The 22,561-nt window shown below is 54.1% G+C and overlaps 1 protein-coding gene across 3 annotated transcripts in view; it reads left to right on the forward strand.

The window, feature by feature from the left end:
* Positions 1-21,873, forward strand: part of dctn2 (dynactin 2 (p50)) — a 70,581-nt gene extending 48,708 nt beyond the window's left edge. For all 3 annotated transcript variants that reach the window (XM_085973035.1, XM_085973037.1, XM_085973038.1), the window contains 7 exons: positions 6,201-6,297; positions 8,475-8,536; positions 9,721-9,819; positions 16,510-16,670; positions 19,456-19,603; positions 20,716-20,781; positions 21,787-21,873. In XM_085973035.1, coding sequence (XP_085829161.1) covers positions 6,201-6,297; positions 8,475-8,536; positions 9,721-9,819; positions 16,510-16,670; positions 19,456-19,603; positions 20,716-20,781; positions 21,787-21,858 — 705 coding nt within the window. In that variant the 3' untranslated portion in view covers positions 21,859-21,873. The remainder of the gene's footprint in view (positions 1-6,200; positions 6,298-8,474; positions 8,537-9,720; positions 9,820-16,509; positions 16,671-19,455; positions 19,604-20,715; positions 20,782-21,786) is intronic.
* Positions 21,874-22,561: the final 688 nt, after the last annotated feature.

Here is a 22,561-nt window from a genome sequence, read left to right on the forward strand (position 1 = left end):
GCTAGTCGTGCAGGCACCTCCCTCAGTACCCACACCTGGGCCGAGCGGCGAGTGTTGTAGGGTATTCCGTGGCGGGGATGGGGGACAGATTGCGTCCGCACGCACGCACGCAACCCCATGAGGGTTGCTGAGTCCTGACCCAGCCACGGCAGTCCTTTCCGACACTTCCCCCCCGCCAAACTTAGTCGCCCCTTCTGTCGCTGTGGCCCAGGAGCCAGGCACACGACCCAGCACGGGTTCCTGTTCTGTTCACTCTGGTTTTCTTGAACGTGATTCGACCGGAGGGTGGGGTGCTAAAACGCTGTTCTTTTTTACCACCAAAGTTGGCGGTGCTCAAGTCCACTAAGGGTTGAAGGCTTGCAAAGAATTGATTTATGCATGTACCCGCTCCGATCTAATCAATCAGCTGTTTATCGATCAAGTAAAATCCAGTGTGCTTCAGGTTTATAAATCTTGGTGTGATTTGGAATGTATAAGCCGCTAACCGGCGGCAGAGAAGTTTAACTGTCTGGCAAACCCGACTCTCTCAAACTGAAAATCAGAGTCTGCGTGGCATTTTAATAAAACCGTTCCTGGAGGGAAGATGTGGGCGCGCTCCTGGGCCGAGCGCGCCACAGCCCGCCATCGGCTGCACGCGGGATCCTGACCCCATGCCGATCTGACCCCGCAAAGCCCAGGCTACCCGGTGGTACCCCTGCGTGCGCTGGCCGGGTCACCCCCTTCGAACCTCGCGGCCCCGGGGGGGTTTGGAGGGGCACCGTCCTTGGTGCTGTGTGGGTGGACTTATTGAAACCTATAAAATTCTAACAGGACTAGACAGACTAGATGCAGGAAGGATGTTCCCGATGGCGGGGGAGTCCAGAACCAGGGGTCACAGTCTAAGGATAAGGGGTAAGCCATTTAGGACAGAGATGAGGAGGAATTTCTTCACCCAGAGAGTGGTGAACCTGTGGAATTCTCTACCACAGAAGGCAGTGGAGGCCAATTCATTAAATATATTCAAGAAGGAGTTGGATATATTTCTTAAGGCTAAAGGGATCAAGGGATATGGGGAGAAAGCAGGGACAGGGGACTGAATTTGGATGATCAGCCATGATCTCATTGAATGGCGGAGCAGGCTCGAGGGGCCGAATCTTCTGCTCCTATTTCTTATGTTCTTATTATCCCGGAGGCGCTCCATTACTCTGGCCAAAACCAATGCTGATCCAATCGAGGCGTTTGAAATGATAAAGGCATTCGATAGGGGAGATAGAGAGAAACTATTTCCTCTGGTGGGGTGGGGTGGGGGGGGAGTGGGGTGGGAGAGGAGGGTCCAGAACAAGCGGGCACAATCTTAAAATCAGGAGTGAAATCAGTAAGCATTTCTTCACACAATGGGTAGTCGAGATCAGAAACTCTCTGACGTAAGAAAACTACTAGGCACTTGGTCTAAGCATTAAACAAAACTTTAATCAACTGTTTTACTACATGGAGGTCTAGTTGTGTCCTTCACTAGTTCCTGTTAAAGAATGTCCTGCGCAAGCTGGGCCCATGCCTGAGTATTTATACTCTCCCTGGACAGCGCCACTCGTAGGCCGCCCAGTATTATTTCATAGTCTTTCTTTCGTGAATGCTGATTCATGTCACTCTCTTTCTCCCCCGCCCCCAAAAGGCTGTGGATGTTGGGGGTCAATTGGAGCGTTCAAGACCGAGTGCGATAGATTTTTGTTGGGTAAGGGTCTCGAGGGTTAAGGAGCCAAGGCGGGTAAATGGAGTTGAGATACAGATCAGCCATGGTCTCATTGAATGGCGGAACAGGCTCGAGGGGCTGAATGGCCTCCTCCTGCTCCTGTGTTCCTAACCTGGCCAAAAGGGGGGAACAACGGAGGGCGCCTTTTTATAAAGGCCGCCCACCATTTTTTAGATATGTCGAGGAGCCAGGGCGAAGGTCGATGCAAGCAGTGGTTGTGACGCCAAGCTTGAATTTGAGAAGCCCGTAGGGAGATCTGAGGCAGGCGAGGTGCTGCCGCTTCGAAGTGCCAAGTACAGAGAACGGGCCCGGTATCGGTCACTGTTATGTTCATTCATAACTAGACATTCTTATTATGAACAGCTAGCTTCTAGCTAGTCATTTATTCAGTACCCGTTCTCTAGGTACAGCATCTGTAGAGATTCAGCATGTGTACTTCTGTGTGCAGGCAGCCATCTTGACTACTGCCTTGTGGGTAGCCTAGTGCATCGTGGGTAGTGTAGTCTTAAACACATACAACTAAATATACAGCTCTACAGCTCCATCTAGTGTACCACTCTAGAATGACATGTTATTGATCATTACAGTCACCTCAAGGGGGTACAAGGGAGAGCTCTCAAAATTCGCCTCCGTGGCTGGGCCGAGAACTAGGAGCCCGGCTTCTGGGCTGATCCCGCATGCTGAAAGATTATGAAAGGGTGTCGATAGGGTAGACGTAGAGAAGCTGTGGGGGAGACCAGAACTAGAGGCCATCAATATCAGTCACCAAGAAATCCAATAGGGAATTCAGGAGAAACTTCTTTCCCCAGAGAGTGGTGAGAATGTGGATCTCGCTACCACAGGGAGTGGTTGAGGCGAATAGTATAGATACATTTAAGGGGAAGCTGGATAAACACACGAGGGAGAGAGGAATAGAAGGATATGGTGATAGGGCGAGATGGAGTAGGGGTGGGAGGAGGCTCGCGTGGAGCATAAACCCCGGCACGGAGCAGTGGGGCTGAACGGCCGGTTTCTGTGCTGTACACTCTCAGAGAAACACAAATCCGAGGTGATGCACGAGCTTGCAGTTAGCGATGCAAGAGGCACGGGAGGAGGACGTTGTTGCAGCCGGGAGGTGACGTGGAGCTGGTGAAATGTGCGTTGGGCGTAAAATGGAGTGAGCGCCTCGAGTAACTGGAGGCTGCCATCCCTCGAGGGGAATTGTTCAGTGGAAAGCTGTTGCGCTGCTAAAGATTTATACTGACCCAGCCGCCACTTTAAGTGCTGCGTGCTCCCTTGCAGCTTGAGGCTCTGGTGTAGTTGCCAACCCTTTCTGTACTGGAGATGGGCGGATGGAGCGCTAACGAAAGCACGAGAGTAGTCGGAAATAATTGCGGGTTTTGGCGAATAACAAGTTTCGGTGAAGCGTAATGGGCGTGTGAAATTTTTTCACACAATTTCATACATGGCCCGCGCGCAGAAGAACGGCCCAGCGATACCATTTACACGATCGCCCTTCCGAACAGGACTGGTGTTGGGAAATAACGAGAGGGTGCGGCGCAGGGTGGTTGCCGTTCTGTCACTGGTGGTCTCGGTGACCATCCGTGTTCCCTCCTCCACAACAGGAGCTGTCGGCGGTAACCGTGGCGCACGGCACAGATCTGCCCGCACCGCACGCCCACAGATCCAATGCCATTTGAGGAATAAAGCTGTCCTGTAGACGGTGGGGGTGGGGGGGTTTCAGTCGTTGCTTTCGACCAGCATTTGCCGTTGCATGGCTCCGGCTCGCCGTTAGACCAGCGCCACGACTTGGCGTGCGGGTCATAGAAACATAGAAGATAGGAGCAGGAGTAGGCCATTCGGTCCCTCGAGCCCACTCCGCCATTTAATGAGATCATGGCTGATCATCCAAATTCAGTACCCTGTCCCTGCTTTCTCCCCATATCCCTTGATCCCTTTAGTCTCAAGAAATATATCCAACTCCTTCTTGAATATATTTAATGAATTGGTCTCTACTGCCTTCTGTGGTAGAGAATTCCACAGGTTCACCACTCTCTGGGTGAAGAAATTCCTCCTCACCTCAGTCCTAAATGGCTTACCCCTTATCTTTAGACTGTGACCCCTGGTTCTGGACTCCCCGGCCATCGGGAACATCCTTCCTGCATCTAGTCTGTCTAGTCCTGTTAGAATTTTATAAGTTTCAATGAGACCCCCTCTCATTCTTCTAAACTCCAGCGAGTACAAGCCCAATCGACCCAATCTCTCCTCATACGTCATTCCTGCCATCCCAGGTATCAGTCTGGTGAATCTTCGCTGCACTCCCTCCATGGCAAGAACATCCTTCCTCAGATAAGGCGACCAAAACTGCACACAATACTCAAGGTGTGGTCTCACCAAGGCCCTGTACAACTGCAGCAAGACATTCTTGCTCCTGTACTCGAATCCTCTCGTTACGAAGGCCAACATACCATTTGCCTTCTTAACCGCCTGCTGCACCTGCATGCTTACCTTCAGCGACTGGTGCACAAGGACACCCAGGTCTCTTTGCACTTTCCCTTCTCCCAATCTATTGCCGTTCAGATAATAATCTGTCTTCCCGTTTTTGCCACCAAAGTGGATAACCTCACATTTATCCACGCGTTCGCGGCTCCTCTCTCCCGCGCGTGCAGCTCCCCGTTAGTACTGGAGCTGCCCTCGGAACGAATGTGTGTAGATCGAACAGATCAGAGACCGGCACAATTACCGACCCTCTTTAATTTGAGTGGGATTCTTCCCACGTCCCGTCCCCCGCCTCCTCCCTTACTGCTACCTGACATAAGCTGGGTGCCAACCCTGGATGCTAGAATCGGGACAGAGAGCTTATTAAATGGAGAGGCGAAGCAGGGAGCTGCGTTCACTGCAGGCGGGCTGTCTTGTGCGGGTTCTGTGCTGAAACCAGAGCCTGACAAATTAAACACCGAATGACGATGAGATTTATTACCAGTTGATAACAGGTATTGCATAACGGTGATCGCTAAATAATACAGTTTGAGATGAATTACTCGAGCCATCTGTGTGAGTGGCATTGTGTAATGATTATCCGATCGCATTGCTTCTTAATTGTGTGGCCTGCTGAATCCGTCAAATTCAGAGCGTTAAATTCACGTTTCAAAAGAAATCAAAGTCCTTTTTCCAATCATAAATTTAAAATTGAATGTCTTGCTCTCGGGCTGCGTTTAATGAAATATTTACAACCACCTTTTCTTTTTAGAAAAGCACTTTGAAATGTATTTGATTTTCTGATTCGGCGCATGCAGAATCTAACAGCCACGCCTCTGACAATCCGTTCCCCGTCTGTTTGAAAGCAAATGGTCGGGGGGTTGGGGGGGGGGGGTTGGGTGGCGAGGATACAATCGATCAGAGTACAGTGACCGTACTGCTCGCTCCTCTGACCATCTCCCGGAACGGTGGGAGGGCGGTGTGTGAGAGACCCGTCTGGATCTGTGGCTGGACTGCACTGATCTGGCAAAGATTTGCTTGGCATCAAAGTCCAGTTTAAAAAAAAATTTTAAACTAAATAATTATGCCAAATTCAAACTTATTTTGCTTCATGTCCGTTTCCTGACTTGCTGCGATTTAAGTACACTGCTCGTGTGAGACGCCCAGAGTATCCGGATCAGCAAGCATGGGTTGGAACAAATATCTCAATAGTGTAGCCTACAGTTTACAGTGGTCTTTATAATCTGGGACACCGCCCACCCCACGACAAAAGCCATCGCTCTCACGTTCGTGTTTTGTTTCTTTAAACTCTCCCCGACTGCTCAGTGAGATTACACAGTGATTAGCTGAGCTGTACAGAGGCAAGAACAGGCTCGAGGGGCTGAATGGCCTCCTCCTGTTCCTAATGTAACAGGCTCGAGGGGGGCTGAATGGCCTCCTCCTGTTCCTAATGTAACAGGCTCGAGGGGGGCTGAATGGCCTCCTCCTGTTCCTAATGTAACAGGCTCGAGGGGGGCTGAATGGCCTTCTCCTGTTCCTAATGTAACAGGCTCGAGGGGCTGAATGGCCTCCTCCTGTTCCTAATGTAACAGGCTTGAGGGGAGCTGAATGGCCTCGTCCTGTTCCTAATGTAACAGGCTCGAGGGGCTGAATGGCCTCCTCCTGTTCCTGTGTAAGAATGTCCCAGCTTTTATCGCCGAGTTTGCTAAATCCCGGTTCGACAGTAGAATCAACTTGGGAGCACCTGAGCAAGGGAGAGTTCAATGGCTGGCAGCTCCCGAGTTAGTCAATCTCATCCGTCGTATCTCGTAGTCGAATAGCCAGCCAGCACTCTGCTGTTGAGACTCGCACGTGAATAATGACCACTCGGGTGCTGCCAGCCAAGTGGAAATATACCTCGGCAAGAGTCGGCACTTTCAAGAGAGGAAGGGAGGGGCGGGGGGGAATTTCCAAGAAAGGAGAGAGGGGAGGGTGTGAAATAATTCGCATCTGACCGATTGTTCTGTCTGTGCAGGAGGAGCTGAACAGCGACAGTGTGGAACGCATTGTTGTGAATCCAAACGCCTCGTACGACAAGTTTAAGGACAAGCGAGTTAGCACCAAAGATATCGGTAAGTGCCCGTGCGGTACGGACTGTTCCTCCTCCTCGCAATCCTCCCCGCCCGTCCCCCCCCCCCCCCACAGCCCGCAGTTTTGCGTACAGTCGTACACGTGGCGGAGTTCGGCGCAGTTGCCAAGGTCTCTGTAACCTCCTCCAGCTCCTACAACCCTCCCTATCTCTGTAACCTTCTCCAGCCCCTACAACCCTCCCTATCTCTGTAACCTTCTCCAGCCCCCTACAACCCTCCCTATCTCTGTAACCTTCTCCAGCCCCTACACCTCTCCCTATCTCTGTAACCTCCTCCAGCCCCCTACAGCCCTTCCTATCTCTGTAACCTCCTCCAGCCCCTACAACCCTCCCTATCTCTGTAACCTTCTCCAGCCCCTACACCTCTCCCTATCTCTGTAACCTCCTCCAGCCCCCTACAACCCTCCCTATCTCTGTAACCTCCTCCAGCCCCCTACAACCCTCCCTATCTCTGTAACCTCCTCCAGCCCCCTACAACCTCCCTATCTCTGTAACCTCCTCCAGCCCCTACAACCCTCCCTATCTCTGTAACCTCCTCCAGCCCCTACAACCCTCCCTATCTCTGTAACCTCCTCCAGCCCCTACAACCCTCCCTATCTCTGTAACCTCCTCCAGCCCCTACAACCCTCCCTATCTCTGTAACCTCCTCCGGCCCCCTACAACCCTCCCTATCTCTGTAACCTCCTCCAGCCCCTACAACCCTCCCTATCTCTGTAACCTCCTCCAGCCCCTACAACCCTCCCTATCTCTGTAACCTCCTCCAGCCCCCTACAACCCTCCCTATCTCTGTAACCTCCTCCAGCCCCTACAACCCTCCCTATCTCTGTAACCTCCTCCAGCCCCTACAACCCTCCCTATCTCTGTAACCTCCTCCAGCCCCTACAACCCTCCCTATCTCTGTAACCTCCTCCAGCCCCTACAACCCTCCCTATCTCTGTAACCTCCTCCAGCCCCTACAACCCTCCCTATCTCTGTAACCTCCTCCAGCCCCTACAACCCTCCCTATCTCTGTAACCTCCTCCAGCCCCTACAACCCTCCCTATCTCTGTAACCTCCTCCAGCCCCTACAACCCTCCCTATCTCTGTAACCTCCTCCAGCCCCTACAACCCTCCGAGATCTCTGCACTCCTCCAATTCTGGCCTCTTGAGCATCCCCCACGCCCATCGCTCCACCATTGGCGGCCATGCCTTCAGCCGCCTGGGCCCCGAGCTCTGGAATTCCCTCCCTGAACCTCTCCACCCCTCTCTTCCTTTAAACTCTCCTTAAAACCTCCCTCTTTGACCAAGCTGTTGGTCGTCTGTCCTTGCGTTTCCACAACGCCTGTCACCACCTCACGACGTCCCAAAGCGCTTTACAGACAATAAAATATTTTTTGAAGTGTGGTCACTGTTGTAATGTGGGAAACACGGCAGCCAATTTGCGCACAGCAAGCTCCCACAAACAGCAATGAGATAATGACCAGATCAGCTGTCTGTTTTAGTGATTACTCAAAGGTTGACGGCCATTTTGTAGTAACCCATCAGATAAGGGGGCTCACATCCTGTTGGGTCCGAGGCGGCTGAGCTTTCAAGCAGTCGAGCAATGAGCACCCACCCTCCCTGGGTGAAGAGACCTTTTCTCGCCCATGTCTTTTTCTAGGGTCCTTTCCATTGGACCATAAGATTAATCTGGCACCGACAATAGAGTCTGGGCAGCTCGCTGAATCCTGTGTGTCTCTGTCTGTGTGTGTCTCTGTCTGTGTGTGTCTCTGTCTGTGTGTGTCTCTGTCTGTGTGTGTCTCTGTCTGTGTGTGTCTCTGTCTGTGTGTGCCTCTGTCTGTGTGTGCCTCTGTCTGTGTGTGCCTCTGTCTGTGTGTGCCTCTGTCTGTGTGTGCCTCTGTCTGTGTGTGCCTCTGTCTGTGTGTGCCTCTGTCTGTGTGTGCCTCTGTCTGTGTGTGCCTCTGTCTGTGTGTGTCTCTGTCTGTGTGTCTCTGTCTGTGTGTCTGTGTGTCTCTGTCTGTGTGTCTCTGTGTCTGTGTGTGTGGTGTCTCTGGCTCTCCTGGGCATGCCTTTGTGGCCGTGCTGTTTGCACACATTATTCGTGCACAGCTCGAGTTTATAATAGAAACATGAATAATGCAGAAGAACCTTCATTAAACATTAATCCTTTACATTTCCCAGATTTCTCCGATCGGATCAGCAAGGCGAGAAAGACTGGTTACGAGTCTGGGGATTATGAGATTGTGAGTACACAGTGTAACTAATGGCGTCAGCATTGACGTTTGATTCTGCTGGTAAGTTGCCTTGTGACCGCTCTCGGGGGCTCCCTGAGAAACAGCGGGCCGGCCTGTTGTGGCAGTTTTCAACGGGAGGTTTCGGTACAGGCTTCTTCCCCTCCAGTGAAATATTTACACAGGCGAGGGGGAAATAGCCGTCCGCTGATTGTAACCCGTGCGGCGGGTGGGGGGGGTGCAGCCCCTGTGTTTCTGGTGCGTGCCGCTGGGGATGTGGGTCTGTGTCCTGGGAGAGTCGTCCCACCCCGGCCCGGCCAGCTCATCCGACTCGGTCGGTCTCTATTAACGTCCCAACCTGATCCCACGTTAACTGTTGATGTAGATGTGAAGTAATGGTCCCTCGCCACTGTCCCAGCGACGTGCCTTAATAGCAATGCGACATTCCCCCCCCCCCCCCCCACCCCATTTTTCCCGCACCAGCGGTGCTTCCGATCCGACCGTGATTTGAGCTCGAGGTCGCGACGCTGCCGTGCCCCCGGGTTGTAACTGCCCCCCCCCCGCCCCCGCCGGACTGGAGCCTTTCCTGAAGTCGGCCAACTCTGCACAGGCCGGGGAATCGAACCTGGGGACTTTGCTCCATCCGTGCAGGTGGTGCCATTCCTTAAATCGAAGGGTTTCGGATCAAACAAGCGACGTGTCACGCCTGCCGGTATTAACAGGCAAGAATCTCACAGCACAGGAGGAGGCCATTCGGCCCATCGAGCCTGTGGGGGCTCTTTGAACGAACTCTCCAATTAGTCCCACTCTTTCCCCCCCCCCCGCCCCCCCCCCCGCTCTTTCCCCGGTAGCCCTGTGAATTTTTCCCCTTCAAGTATTTCTCCAATTCCCCTTTTGAAAGTGCTCCCACCGCCCTTCCAGGCAGCGCGTTCCAGATCACATCAACTGTGTAAATCAAATTCTCCTCATCCCCCACCCCTCTGATTCTTTTTCCGATTATCTTAAATCTGTCTCCCCTGGCTACCGACCCTCCTGTCAGTGGAAACAGTTTCTCCCTCTCCACTCCCATCAAAGCCCCCTCGTGTAACGTGATTCGTGTTTGAAGGGCGGTCTCCCCCTCCAGTATCAGGTTAGAGCGGGATGGGATTAGATGCGCTGTGTGTAATATTCCCTCTGGTTGCTTTGTTCCCACGCAGCTTGGCGAGGGATGCGGTACAAAGGAGAGCCCGCAGCAGAAGTACCAGCGCCTGCTCCACGAGATGAAGGAGCTCTCCGAGGAGGTGGAGCAAATTAAGGTGAGGCTCTTGTGCCATGGCCTTGTGTGCGCGAGTGCTGGAGAACCCGATCTCTGGCTGGGCCATCACCCCCCCACTGTGCTCGCTGGCTCCCGTCCGACCGCCTCAGTTTTAAAATTCTCAGCCTCCTGTTCAAATCCCTCTGTGGCCTCCTTCCCCTCCCTCCCTATCTCTGTAACTTCCTCCAGCCCCTACAACCCTCCCTACCTCTGTAACCTCCTCCAGCCCCTACAACCCTCCCTATCTCTGTAACCTCCTCCAGCCCCTTACACCCCTCCCTATCTCTGTAATCTCCTCCAGCCCCTACAACCCTCCCTATCTCTGTAACCTCCTCCAGCCCCCTACAACCCTCCCTATCTCTGTAACCTCCTCCAGCCCCCTACAACCCTCCCTATCTCTGTAACCTCCTCCAGCCCCTACAACCCTCCCTATCTCTGTAACCTCCTCCAGCCCCTACAACCCTCCCTATCTCTGTAACCTCCTCCAGCCCCTACAACCCTATCTCTGTAACCTCCTCCTGCCCCTACAACCCTCCCTATCTCTGTAACCTCCTCCAGCCCCTACAACCCTCCCTATCTCTGTAACCTCCTCCAGCCCCCTACAACCCTCCCTATCTCTGTAACCTCCTCCAGCCCCCTACAACCCTCCCTATCTCTGTAACCACCTCCAGTCCCTACAACCCTCCCTATCTCTGTAACCTCCTCCAGCCCCCTACAACCCTCCCTATCTCTGTAACCTCCTCCAGCCCCTACAACCCTCCCTATCTCTGTAACCTCCTCCAGCCCTCTACAACCCTCCCTATCTCTATAACCTCCTCCAGCCCCCTACAACTCTCCCTATCTCTGTAACCTCCTCCAGCCCCCTACAACCCTCCCTATCTCTGTAACCTCCTCCAGCCCCCTACAACCCTCCCTATCTCTGTAACCTCCTCCAGCCCCCTACAACCCTCCCTATCTCTGTAACCTCCTCCAGCCCCTACAACCCTCCCTATCTCTGTAACCTCCTCCAGTCCCTACAACCCTCCCTATCTCTGTAACCTCCTCCAGCCCCTACAACCCTCCCTATCTCTGTAACCTCCTACAACCCTCCCAGATCTCTGCGCTCTTCCAATTCTGACCTCTTGTGCATCCCCCCGATTTCCATCGCTCCACCATTGGCGGCCGTGCCTTCAGCCGCCTGGGCCCTGAGCTCTGGAATTCCCTCCCTAAATCTCTCCGCCTCTCTCTCTCTCCTCCTTTAAGTCGCTCCTTAAAACCTCCCTCTTTGACCAAGCTTTTGGTCACCTGTCCTAATATCTCCTTATGTGGCTCGGGGTCGGATTTTGTTTGATAATCGCTCCTGTGAAGCGCCTTGGGACGTTGTACTACATTAAAGGGTGCTGTCTAAATACAAGTTGTTGTTGTTATATCGGGTGTTAGTGAGAAAAAAGAGCCATGTTCATCACCACACAAGGACTCCTGACCGCAGAGGTATTCGGCCGATCCTAGATCGTTCAGAAAGCACCTACGTGTCTTCCCCCCTCCCACCCAACACTTCCTCGTGTGATTCCAGTGTTTGTGCCTCCGCTCCCCTCCCTCGGAGCCCATTGCGTGTCTGGTTCAGTTCCCGTGGAATTGCTGGACACTCTGGTCTCAAACTTGCCCTCTGCCGGTTTAGCTCCTGCTCCCCGTATTCCGCCGTCCCAGTTTAGCTTGCGGTGGTATTCCCCGATTTTTCTTTTTCCACCCAGTTTCACATGCTCCCGGAACGCCCCCCTTCCGCGCCGGCGACGCCCGCGTGCGGGCAGCGACGAGGAGGAGCGGGGGGAGAGACTAACCCGAGAGGGTAGCACTTGTCCGCAGGCTTCCCTTCTCCTGTGAGCACTCTCCACCTGCCAGACGCCACCATCAGTATTCCGTGCCATTACCCACAGCACTGAGCAGCGCCTGAATCTCTTGCCAGCCAGCTGCGGCCGAGGGTGATGAGGCGACACAAAGGAAAGCATTTTATGTCTCGTTTGAGTAACGCTGCTCGCAAAAAAAAAACAAAAAACAATTGCAGCGTGCAAGCCGAAGGCAGCATGGTTTCTGTTTGCACACAGTCTCGATGCTGTTTCACACTTTGGGTACTCTCTCTGTGAGCTAGTGGATCATCCAGACAATTGGCACCTTTCAAGCTCGTGCTGCTGCTGCGGTGTTCTGCACGCCACCCTCTCCCCGGGCGTAGCCTTGCTGCAGTGTGCTGCAAGGTACGTCCAGCACAGGAACAGGCCATTCGGCCCAACAGATCTATGCTCCATGTAACAACAACAACTCCCATTTATAGAGCGCCTCAGTGAAACGGCCCACAGGCGCTTCGCAGGAGCGTAAATCAGACAAAATTTGACACCGAGCCCCATAGGGAGATATTAGGACAGGTGACCAAAAGCTTGGTCAAAGAGGGAGGTTTTAATCATAGACATTTACTGCACAGAAGGAATCCACTCAGACCATCGTGTCCGTGCCGGCCGAAAAAGAGCTTTCCAGCCTCATCCCGCTTTCCGGCTCTTTGTTCGTAGCATTGTCGAGGTGCATTTTAAGTATCGTCTTAAAGGAGGAGAGAGAGAGAGGCGGAGAGGTTTAGGGATTGAATTCCAGAGCTGGGGGCCCAGGCGGCTGAAGGCACGGCCGCCAATGGTGGAGCGATGGAAATCGGGGGGGGGGGTGCGCAAGAGGCCGGAATTGGAGGAGTGCAGAGATCTCGGAGGGTTGTAGGGGGCTGGAGGAGGTTACAGAGATAGGGAGGGTTGTAGGGGGCTGGAAAAGGTTGCAGAGATTGGGAGGGTTGTAGGGGGCTGGAGGAGGTTACAGAGTTAGGGAGGGTTGTAGGGGGCTAGGGGAGGTTACAGAGATAGGGAGGGTTGTAGGGGCTGGAGGAGGTTACAGAGATAGGGAGGGTTGTAGGGGCTGGAGGAGGTTACAGAGATCGGGAGGGTTGTAGGGTGCTGGAGGAGGTTACAGAGATAGGGAGGGTTGTAGGGGCTGGAGGAGGTTACAGAGATAGGGAGGGTTGTAGGGGGCTGGAGGAGGTTACAGAGTTAGGGAGGGTTGTAGGGGGCTAGAGGAGGTTACAGAGATAGGGAGGGTTGTAGGGGCTGGAGGAGGTTACAGAGATAGGGAGGGTTGTAGGGGGCTGGAGGAGGTTACCGAGATTTGGAGGGTTGTCGGGGGCTGGAGGAGGTTACAGTGATAGGGAGGGTTGTCGAGGCTGGAGTAGGTTACAGAGATAGGGAGGGTTGTAGGGTGCTGGAGGAGGTTACAGAGATAGGGAGGTTTGTAGGGGCTGGAGGAGGTTACAGAGATAGGGAGGGTTGTAGGGGGCTGGAGGAGGTTACAGAGTTAGGGAGGGTTGTAGGGGGCTAGGGGAGGTTACAGAGATAGGGAGGGTTGTAGGGGCTGGAGGAGGTTACAGAGATAGGGAGGGTTGTAGGGGCTGGAGGAGGTTACAGAGATCGGGAGGGTTGTCGGGTGCTGGAGGAGGTTACAGAGATAGGGAGGGTTGTAGGGGCTGGAGGAGGTTACAGAGATAGGGAGGGTTATAGGGGGCTGGAGGAGGTTACAGAGTTAGGGAGGGTTGTAGGGGGCTAGAGGAGGTTACAGAGATAGGGAGGGTTGTAGGGGCTGGAGGAGGTTACAGAGATAGGGAGGGTTGTAGGGTGCTGGAGGAGGTTACAGAGATAGGGAGGTTTGTAGGGGCTGGAGGAGGTTACAGAGATAGGGAGGGTTGTAGGGGGCTGGAGGAGGTTACAGAGTTAGGGAGGGTTGTAGGGGGCTAGGGGAGGTTACAGAGATAGGGAGGGTTGTAGGGGCTGGAGGAGGTTACAGAGATAGGGAGGGTTGTAGGGGCTGGAGGAGGTTACAGAGATCGGGAGGGTTGTCGGGTGCTGGAGGAGGTTACAGAGATAGGGAGGGTTGTAGGGGCTGGAGGAGGTTACAGAGATAGGGAGGGTTATAGGGGGCTGGAGGAGGTTACAGAGTTAGGGAGGGTTGTAGGGGGCTAGAGGAGGTTACAGAGATAGGGAGGGTTGTAGGGGCTGGAGGAGGTTACAGAGATAGGGAGGGTTGTAGGGGGCTGGAGGAGGTTACCGAGATTTGGAGGGTTGTCGGGGGCTGGAGGAGGTTACAGTGATAGGGAGGATTGTAGGGGGCTGGAGGAGGTTACAGTGATAGGGAGTGTTGTAGGGTGCTGGAGGAGGTTACAGTGATAGGGAGGGTTGTCGAGGCTGGAGTAGGTTACAGAGATAGGGAGGGTTGTAGGGGCTGGAGGAGGTTACAGAGATCGGGAGGGTTGTAGGGTGCTGGAGGAGGTTACAGAGATAGGGAGGGTTGTAGGGGCTGGAGGAGGTTACAGAGATAGGGAGGGTTGTAGGGGGCTGGAGGAGGTTACAGAGTTAGGGAGGGTTGTAGGGGGCTAGAGGAGGTTACAGAGATAGGGAGGGTTGTAGGGGCTGGAGGAGGTTACAGAGATAGGGAGGGTTGTAGGGGGCTGGAGGAGGTTACCGAGATTTGGAGGGTTGTCGGGGGCTGGAGGAGGTTACAGTGATAGGGAGGGTTGTCGAGGCTGGAGTAGGTTACAGAGATAGGGAGGGTTGTAGGGTGCTGGAGGAGGTTACAGAGATAGGGAGGTTTGTAGGGGCTGGAGGAGGTTACAGAGATAGGGAGGGTTGTAGGGGGCTGGAGGAGGTTACAGAGTTAGGGAGGGTTGTAGGGGGCTAGGGGAGGTTACAGAGATAGGGAGGGTTGTAGGGGCTGGAGGAGGTTACAGAGATAGGGAGGGTTGTAGGGGCTGGAGGAGGTTACAGAGATCGGGAGGGTTGTCGGGTGCTGGAGGAGGTTACAGAGATAGGGAGGGTTGTAGGGGCTGGAGGAGGTTACAGAGATAGGGAGGGTTATAGGGGGCTGGAGGAGGTTACAGAGTTAGGGAGGGTTGTAGGGGGCTAGAGGAGGTTACAGAGATAGGGAGGGTTGTAGGGGCTGGAGGAGGTTACAGAGATAGGGAGGGTTGTAGGGTGCTGGAGGAGGTTACAGAGATAGGGAGGTTTGTAGGGGCTGGAGGAGGTTACAGAGATAGGGAGGGTTGTAGGGGGCTGGAGGAGGTTACAGAGTTAGGGAGGGTTGTAGGGGGCTAGGGGAGGTTACAGAGATAGGGAGGGTTGTAGGGGCTGGAGGAGGTTACAGAGATAGGGAGGGTTGTAGGGGCTGGAGGAGGTTACAGAGATCGGGAGGGTTGTCGGGTGCTGGAGGAGGTTACAGAGATAGGGAGGGTTGTAGGGGCTGGAGGAGGTTACAGAGATAGGGAGGGTTATAGGGGGCTGGAGGAGGTTACAGAGTTAGGGAGGGTTGTAGGGGGCTAGAGGAGGTTACAGAGATAGGGAGGGTTGTAGGGGCTGGAGGAGGTTACAGAGATAGGGAGGGTTGTAGGGGGCTGGAGGAGGTTACCGAGATTTGGAGGGTTGTCGGGGGCTGGAGGAGGTTACAGTGATAGGGAGGATTGTAGGGGGCTGGAGGAGGTTACAGTGATAGGGAGTGTTGTAGGGTGCTGGAGGAGGTTACAGTGATAGGGAGGGTTGTCGAGGCTGGAGTAGGTTACAGAGATAGGGAGGGTTGTAGGGTGCTGGAGGAGGTTACAGTGATAGGGAGGGTTGTAGGGTGCTGGAGGAGGTTACAGTGATAGGGAGGGTTGTAGGGGCTGGAGGAGGTTACAGAGAATAGGGTTGTAGGGGGCTGGAGGAGGTTACAGAGAGAAGGGAGGGTTGTAGGGGGCTGGAGGAGGTTACAGAGATGGGGAGGGTTGTAGGGGGCTGGAGGAGGTTACAGTGATGGGGAGGGTTGTAGGCGGCTGGAGGAGGTTAAGTGATAGGGAGGGTTGTAGGGGGCTGGAGGAGGTTACCGAGATTTGGAGGGTTGTAGGGGGCTGGAGGAGGTTACAGTGATAGGGAGGATTGTAGGGGGCTGGAGGAGGTTACAGTGATGGGGAGGATTGTCGGGGGCTGGAGGAGGTTACAGTGATAGGGAGGGTTGTTGGGGCTGGAAGAGGTTACAGAGATAGGGAGGGTTGTAGGGGGCTGGAGGAGGTTACAGAGATAGGGAGGGTTGTAGGGGCTGGAGGAGGTTACAGAGATAGGGAGGGTTGTAGGGGGCTGGAGGAGGTTACAGTGATAGGGAGGGTTGTCGAGGCTGGAGTAGGTTACAGAGATAGGGAGGGTTGTAGGGTGCTTGAGGAGGTTACAGAGATAGGGATGGTTGTAGGGGGCTGGAGGAGGTTACAGAGATAGGGAGGGTTGTAGGGGGCTGGAGGAGGTTACAGAGATAGGGAGGGTTGTAGGGGGCTGGAGGAGGTTACAGAGATAGGGAGGGTTGTAGGGGGCTGGAGGAGGTTACAGAGGTAGGGAGGCGGGGAGGAGACCACGGAGGGATTTGAACAGGAGGATATAGGTCTGCGAGCACAGGAGGTGATGCGTGAACGGGACTCGGTGCGAGTTAGGACACGGGGGCAGCAGAGTTTTGGATGACCTCATGTTTACGGAGGGTGGAACGTGGGAGGTCGGCCAGGAGTGTGTTGGGAATAGTCGCACGAGCCTGCTCGGTGGAATTTTAAAATAAATTTTGCTAGGAGCGGTCACCGGGTTCTAGCTTCTCTTCCTAACCAGCTGTGTTGCATTTGTTCTGGCAGAACTCGGTGAAGGATTGCGCCGCGGAGGAGAAGCTGACGCCCGTTGCCCTGGCGAGTCAGGTTGCCACCTTGAAGCAGCACCTGGTGACCCTGCAGCTGGAGAAGGTGCTCGGGCCCGACGCCACCATCGACCTGACCGACCCGGAGGGCGCGCTGGCCAAGTAAGGGCCGTGGCGGGGTGGGGGGGGTGTCCGCTCAATACCGCTTGGCTATTCCATCCTGGGGAGCGGCCGAATCGTGAACTCGCACATCTGCCCGCGTCCCGTGTTACTGACCAATGACTTGACACCTGAAGCTCAGGACACCAGTGAGGTTAAGAACATAAGAATTAGGAGCAGGAGCCGGCCATTCAGCCCCTCGAGCCTGCTCCGCCATTCAATAATTGGTTGTGGAATAGCATTAACTGTTACAGTGGGACAGATTTCCACCTTTACATTTGTGGTTGTGTTTTATGTGTTGGATACAGAGATTGGGGGCGCTTGAATGATGAATGGATTAAGGAGGTATCAAAGTTATTGGCCCTTTCCTTTTTTATCCTCTCAAATTGTACATTTCTTTCCGTCTCCCCTCAATATGTTTTGAAATGGCCACAGAAGTTTGAGAGAGCTCCTTACTATTACGCCGCGATATATAATGGTGGCCTGTGATTTAATGGCTCCCTTTAACACGCCCCTCACGCTCGCACTACTTTGTGTCGCCTGCTATACGGCACGTCGTTCACGATTTCGCTCATGTGCTGCAAATGCAACAGCACGTCCCAAGAAACAGAACATTCCTGCTCCCGCTCCACTTCCAACTTCAATAAGGAGCAGAGGGTGTCGTGAGCTTGCTCCGAATATCAGGGTTTCAATCTTGGGGTGAGAGACATCTGCACTGAAATGGTTTCAGATACTAGATTTAATTATTTTCTAAGTTGTCCTATCAGACGTAGTGGCATAAGAATTAGAAGCAGGAGTCGGCCATTCGGCCCCTCGAGCCTGCTCCGCCACTCAATAAGATCACGGCTGATCTTCGACCTCAACTTCACTTTCCCGCCCGATCCCCATATCCCTCGATTCCCCTCGAGTCCAAAAATCGATCGACCTCAGCCTTGAATATACTCAACGACTGAGCCTCCACAGCCCTCTGGGGCAGAGAATTCCAAAGATTCACCGCCTTCTGAGTGAAGAAATTCCTCCTCATCTCAGTCCTAAATGTTCGACCCCTTATCCTGAGACTGTGACCCCTGGTTCTAGACTCTCCAGCCAGGGGGAAACAGCCTCTCAGCATCTACCCTGTCAATCCCCCTCAGAATCTTGTACGTTTCAATGAGATCACCTCTCATTCTTCTAAACTCCAGAGAGTATCGGCCCATTCTACACAATCTCTCCCCATAGGACAGCCCTCTCATCCCAGGAATCAATCTAGTGAACCTTCGTTGCACTCCCTCTAAGGCAAGTACATCCTTCCTTAGGTAAGGAGACCAGAACTGTGCACAGTACTCCAGGTGTGGTCTCACCAAGGCCCTGTACAATTGGAGCAAGACTTCCTCACTCTTATACTCCGACCCCCTTTGCAATAAAGATGAGAAGAATAGGAGAAAAGGAAGTTGTGTTAAACCGTTATAAATCCCTGGTTAGACCTCAGCTGTGGAGTAATTCTGGGCACCACGCTTCAGGAATGATGCCCAGGCCTTGGAGAGTGTGCAGAGCTTTACTAGAATTGTACCAGGGGATGACATAGAACATACAGCACAGAAACAGGCCATTCGGCCCAACTAGTCTGGGCTGGTGTTTATGCTCCCCACGAGCCTCCTCCCGTCCCATCTACCTCATCTCAGCCTGTCAGCATAACTTTCTGTTCCCTTCTCTCTCATGTACTCCTCTAGTTTCTTTTTGAATGCATCGACGCTATTTGCCTCAGCCACTCCCTGTGGCAGCGAGTTCCACATTCTCACCACTCTCTGGGGAAAGAAGTTTCTCCTGAATTCCCCATTGGATTTATTAGTGACTATCTTATATTGATGGCCCCCCCCCTCGTTCTAGATTCTCCCCCACAAGTGGAAACATTCTCTCCACATCTACCCTGTCCAACCCCTTTCATAATTTTAAAGCCCTCTATCTGGTCGCAACTGAGGGTTTACAGTCACGTGGAGAGCCTAGAGAAGCTGGGGTTGTTCTCCTTGGAGCAGAGAAGGTTCAGGGGGAGATTTAATAGAGGTGTTTAGAATCGGGAAGGGTTTTGATCGAGTAACGAAGGAGAAACTGCAGGAGGGTCGGTAACCGGAGGACACAGATTGAAGATAATCGGCAAAAGAACCAGAGGGGGAGATGAGGAGAATGTTTTAACGCAGCGAGTTGTTGTGATCTGGAACGCGCTGCCTGAAAGGGCGGTGGGAGCAGATTCAATAGTAACTTTCAAAAGGGGAATTGGAGAAATACTTGAAGGGGAGAAATTCACAGGGCTACGGGGGAAAGAGCAGGGGGGAGAGAATTCACAGGGCTCCGGGGGAAAGAGCTGGGGGAGGGTAGTGGGACTAACTGGAGAGCTCTACCACAAAGCTGATGGGCCGAATGGCCACTTCTGGCATTGGTTCAACTTGAGATACTTCAGGGCACTCTGTCTCATTTTGCATCGCAGGACAGAGATCAGTAAGATGCGTCGATGCAGCCTTTGCGTTGAGGGGGGAGCGGATGGTTACGAGCAGTGCGGGCATGAGCTCGGAAGGGGTAGGGTTGGATGGTGGATGTGAAGGAGCGGGTTCAGAGCTTGTTAAAATAATGTGCCCCGTCATGGAGACGCACTTGACCTCCTCTCGGAGCCTCCTGATGACAGTCCAGGTACGATCTGGGTGACATCTTCTGTCCTCTGTTAATGGTACTGGAATGACAGTGTGTAACATTTGTTTGTTTTCTTTCTGCCCTCCTCCTCCTCCTCCTCTGTCTTCCCTCTTCTCCTGTGTGCTAGACGCCTGTTCGCCCAGCTCGATGTCACCAAGAGTGGGAAAGCTTTCTCATCGGCGGGGAAAAGCCCCAGCAAGGCCGGAGACAGCAACGCAGTCACATACGAGCTGTACTACCGGCCCGAGCAGACCCGGTTCACTCAGGCGGCGAAGGTAAGGGCAGAGGAGGCGGAACTGTTCGTCTGTGTCAGAGGGGGAGGGAGGGAGGGAGGGAGGGGGAGGAGGGAGGGAGGGGGAAGAGGAGGAGATGGGAGGGAGAGGGGGGGAGGAAGAGGGGGAGGGAGGGGGAAGAGGAGGAGATGGGACGGGGAGGGAGGGGGAAGAGGAGGAGATGGGACGGGGGGGAGGGAGGGAGGGGGAAGAGGAGGAGATGGGACGGGGAGGGAGAGGGGGGGAGGAAGAGGGGGAGGGAGGGGGAAGAGGAGGAGATGGGACGGGGAGGGAGGGAGGGAGGGGGAAGAGGAGGAGATGGGACGGGGAGGGAGGGGGGGAGGGAGGGGGAAGAAGAGATGGGACGGGGAGGGAGGGGGGGGAAGAGGAGGAGCTGGGACGGGGAGGGAGGGGGAAGAGGAGGAGATGGGGGGGGAGGGGGAAGAGATGTGGGGAGGGAGAGGGGAGGAGGATGGAGGGAGGGAGGGAGGGGGAAGAGGAGGAGGGGGAAGAGGAGGAGGATGATGGAGGGAGAGGGGAGGGGGATGGAGGGGGAAGAGGAGGCGGGGAGGGGGAGAGGAGGAGGAGGGGGGGGAGGAGAATGGGGGGGAGGGGGAGGAGAAGGGAGGGAGGGGGAAGAGGAGGAGATCGGGGAGGAGGGGCAGGAAGGGAAGGAGATGGGGGAGGAAGAGGAGGAGGAATGGGGAAGGGAAGGACGGGGAAGAGCGGTGGGGGGATAAGGTCGATCAACTGATCCTGTTGCTTTTGAGTCCGGTTCTTGTGATCAGACCGCGGGTAACTGCAGCCAGTGCTGACGTTGTGAGTCCGGGCGGGGCAAGTGTCTGGACTGGCCGGTCAGTCACTCTCGTTCCCCCCCCCCCCCCCCCCCCCCCCCAACCCCGGAGCGGCCTGACCCCGGGGGAGCCGGTCACTGCACTGCCGACTGACCCTGCAGGACTGATCCTGTTGCCAGTTTTGACGTCGGGTTTCCAGCAGTCACTTGCCTTATTCGATGGAGGAAAGTGATGAAGAAAGCTCCTCTGCAGCCGGGTGGAAATGCACGCTGCGACACACTGCGACGAGGGTCATTTAAAGTCTTTGTTTCTCTCTTCCAGGTAGCAGAACTGGAAAAGCGCCTGGCAGACCTCGAGGTGGCTGTGGGTACGGACTCTGATAAACAGGTACGGGCTCGAGTCAGCGGGCACAGGCGGGGCCTGGGAGGACGGGCGCGGGCCGATGGAGAGTGTTCTTCTCAGCAGCTACCTTGTCGAGCCCTCTAAGAATCTTGTATATTTCAATGAGATCGCCTCTCATTCTTCTAAACTCCAGAGAGTACGAGCCTATGCTGCTCGAGCAGATCTGGAGTCCGATTCCCAGCTCCTGCTGCTTGCTCGTTTTTTAAAATTTCGTTCCTGGGATGTGGGCGTCGCTGGCAAGGCCAGCATTTATTGCCCATCCCTAGTCGCCCCTTGAGAAGGTGGTGGTGAGCCGCCTTCTTGAACTGCTGCAGTCCCGTGTGGTGAAGGTGCTCCCACAGTGCTGTTAGGGAGGGAGTTCCAGGATATTGACCCAGCGACGATGAAGGATCGGCCGATATATTTCCAAGTCAGGGTGGTGTGTGTGTGTGACTGGGAAGGGAACTTGGAGGTGGTGGTGTTCCCAGGCGCCTGCTGCCTTTGTCCTTCTAGGTGGAAGAGGTCGCGGGTTTGGGAGGTGCTGCCGAAGAAGCCTTGGCGAGTCGCTGCAGTGCATCTTGTAGATGGTGCACACTGCAGCCACGGTGCGCCAGTGGTGGAGGGAGTGAATGTTTAAGGTGGTGGATGGGGTGCCAATCAAGCGGGCTGCTTTGTCCTGGATGGTGTCGAGCTTCTTGAGTGTTGTCGGAGCTGCACTCATCCAGGCAAGTGGAGAGTATTCCATCACACTCCTGAGTTGTGCCTTGTAGATGGTGGAAAGGCTCTGGGGAGTCAGGAGGTGAGACACTCGCCGCAGAATACCCAGCCTCTGACCTGCTCTTGTTGCCACAGTATTTATCTGGCTGGTCCAGTTAAGTTTCTGGTCCTGGTTCTGATTGTGCTTCAAGGGGGCTGGGTGAATGGGCCCTACCTCTCATGATTCACTTGGAGACTTGTGCCTGACTCTTCCCAGTTTCTTGTGTATTGACCTCTTGCTTTTCCTTCGTACAGAACCCACTGACTGTCAGCCTGCAGGGCTCCTGTCTAATGGTAAGCATGACCCCCTCCCTCCACTACCGTTAGTCTTGTAATACCCAAGAACCATCTCAAAGTAAGGGCTAGAGAGCAGGAAGCCATTAACAGTCCTTTACTGTAACTATATGTAATGAGAGAAATTCTACATGAACGGCAATAGATTGGGAGAAGGGGAAGTGCAACGAGACCTGGGTGTCCTTGTGCACCAGTCGCTGAAGGTAAGCATGCAGGTGCAGCAGGCGGTTAAGAAGGCAAATGGTATGTTGGCCTTCATAGCGAGAGGATTCGAGTACAGGAACAAGGATGTCTTGCTGCAGTTGTACAGGGCCTTGGTGAGACCACACCTTGAGTATTGTGTGCAGTTTTGGTCGCCTTATCGGAGGAAGGATGTTCTTGCCATGGAGGGAGTGCAGCGAAGATTCGCCAGACTGATACCTGGGATGGCAGGAATGACGTATGAGGAGAGATTGGGTCGATTGGGCTTATACTCGCTGGAGTTTAGAAGATTGAGAGGGGATCTCATTGAAACTTATAAAATTCTAACAGGACTAGACAGACTAGATGCAGGAAGGATGTTCCCGATGGCGGGGGAGTCCAGAACCAGGGGTCACAGTCTAAGGATAAGGGGTAAGCCATTTAGGACAGAGATGAGGAGGAATTTCTTCACCCAGAGAGTGGTGAACCTGTGGAATTCTCTACCACACAAGGCAGTTGAGGCCAATTCATTAAATATATTCAAGAAAGAGTTGGA

The sequence above is a fragment of the Somniosus microcephalus genome, chromosome 33 (assembly GCF_052327205.1).
Source record: "Somniosus microcephalus isolate GS21.2 chromosome 33, FLI_Smic_1.0, whole genome shotgun sequence".
Lineage (NCBI taxonomy): Eukaryota > Metazoa > Chordata > Chondrichthyes > Squaliformes > Somniosidae > Somniosus > Somniosus microcephalus.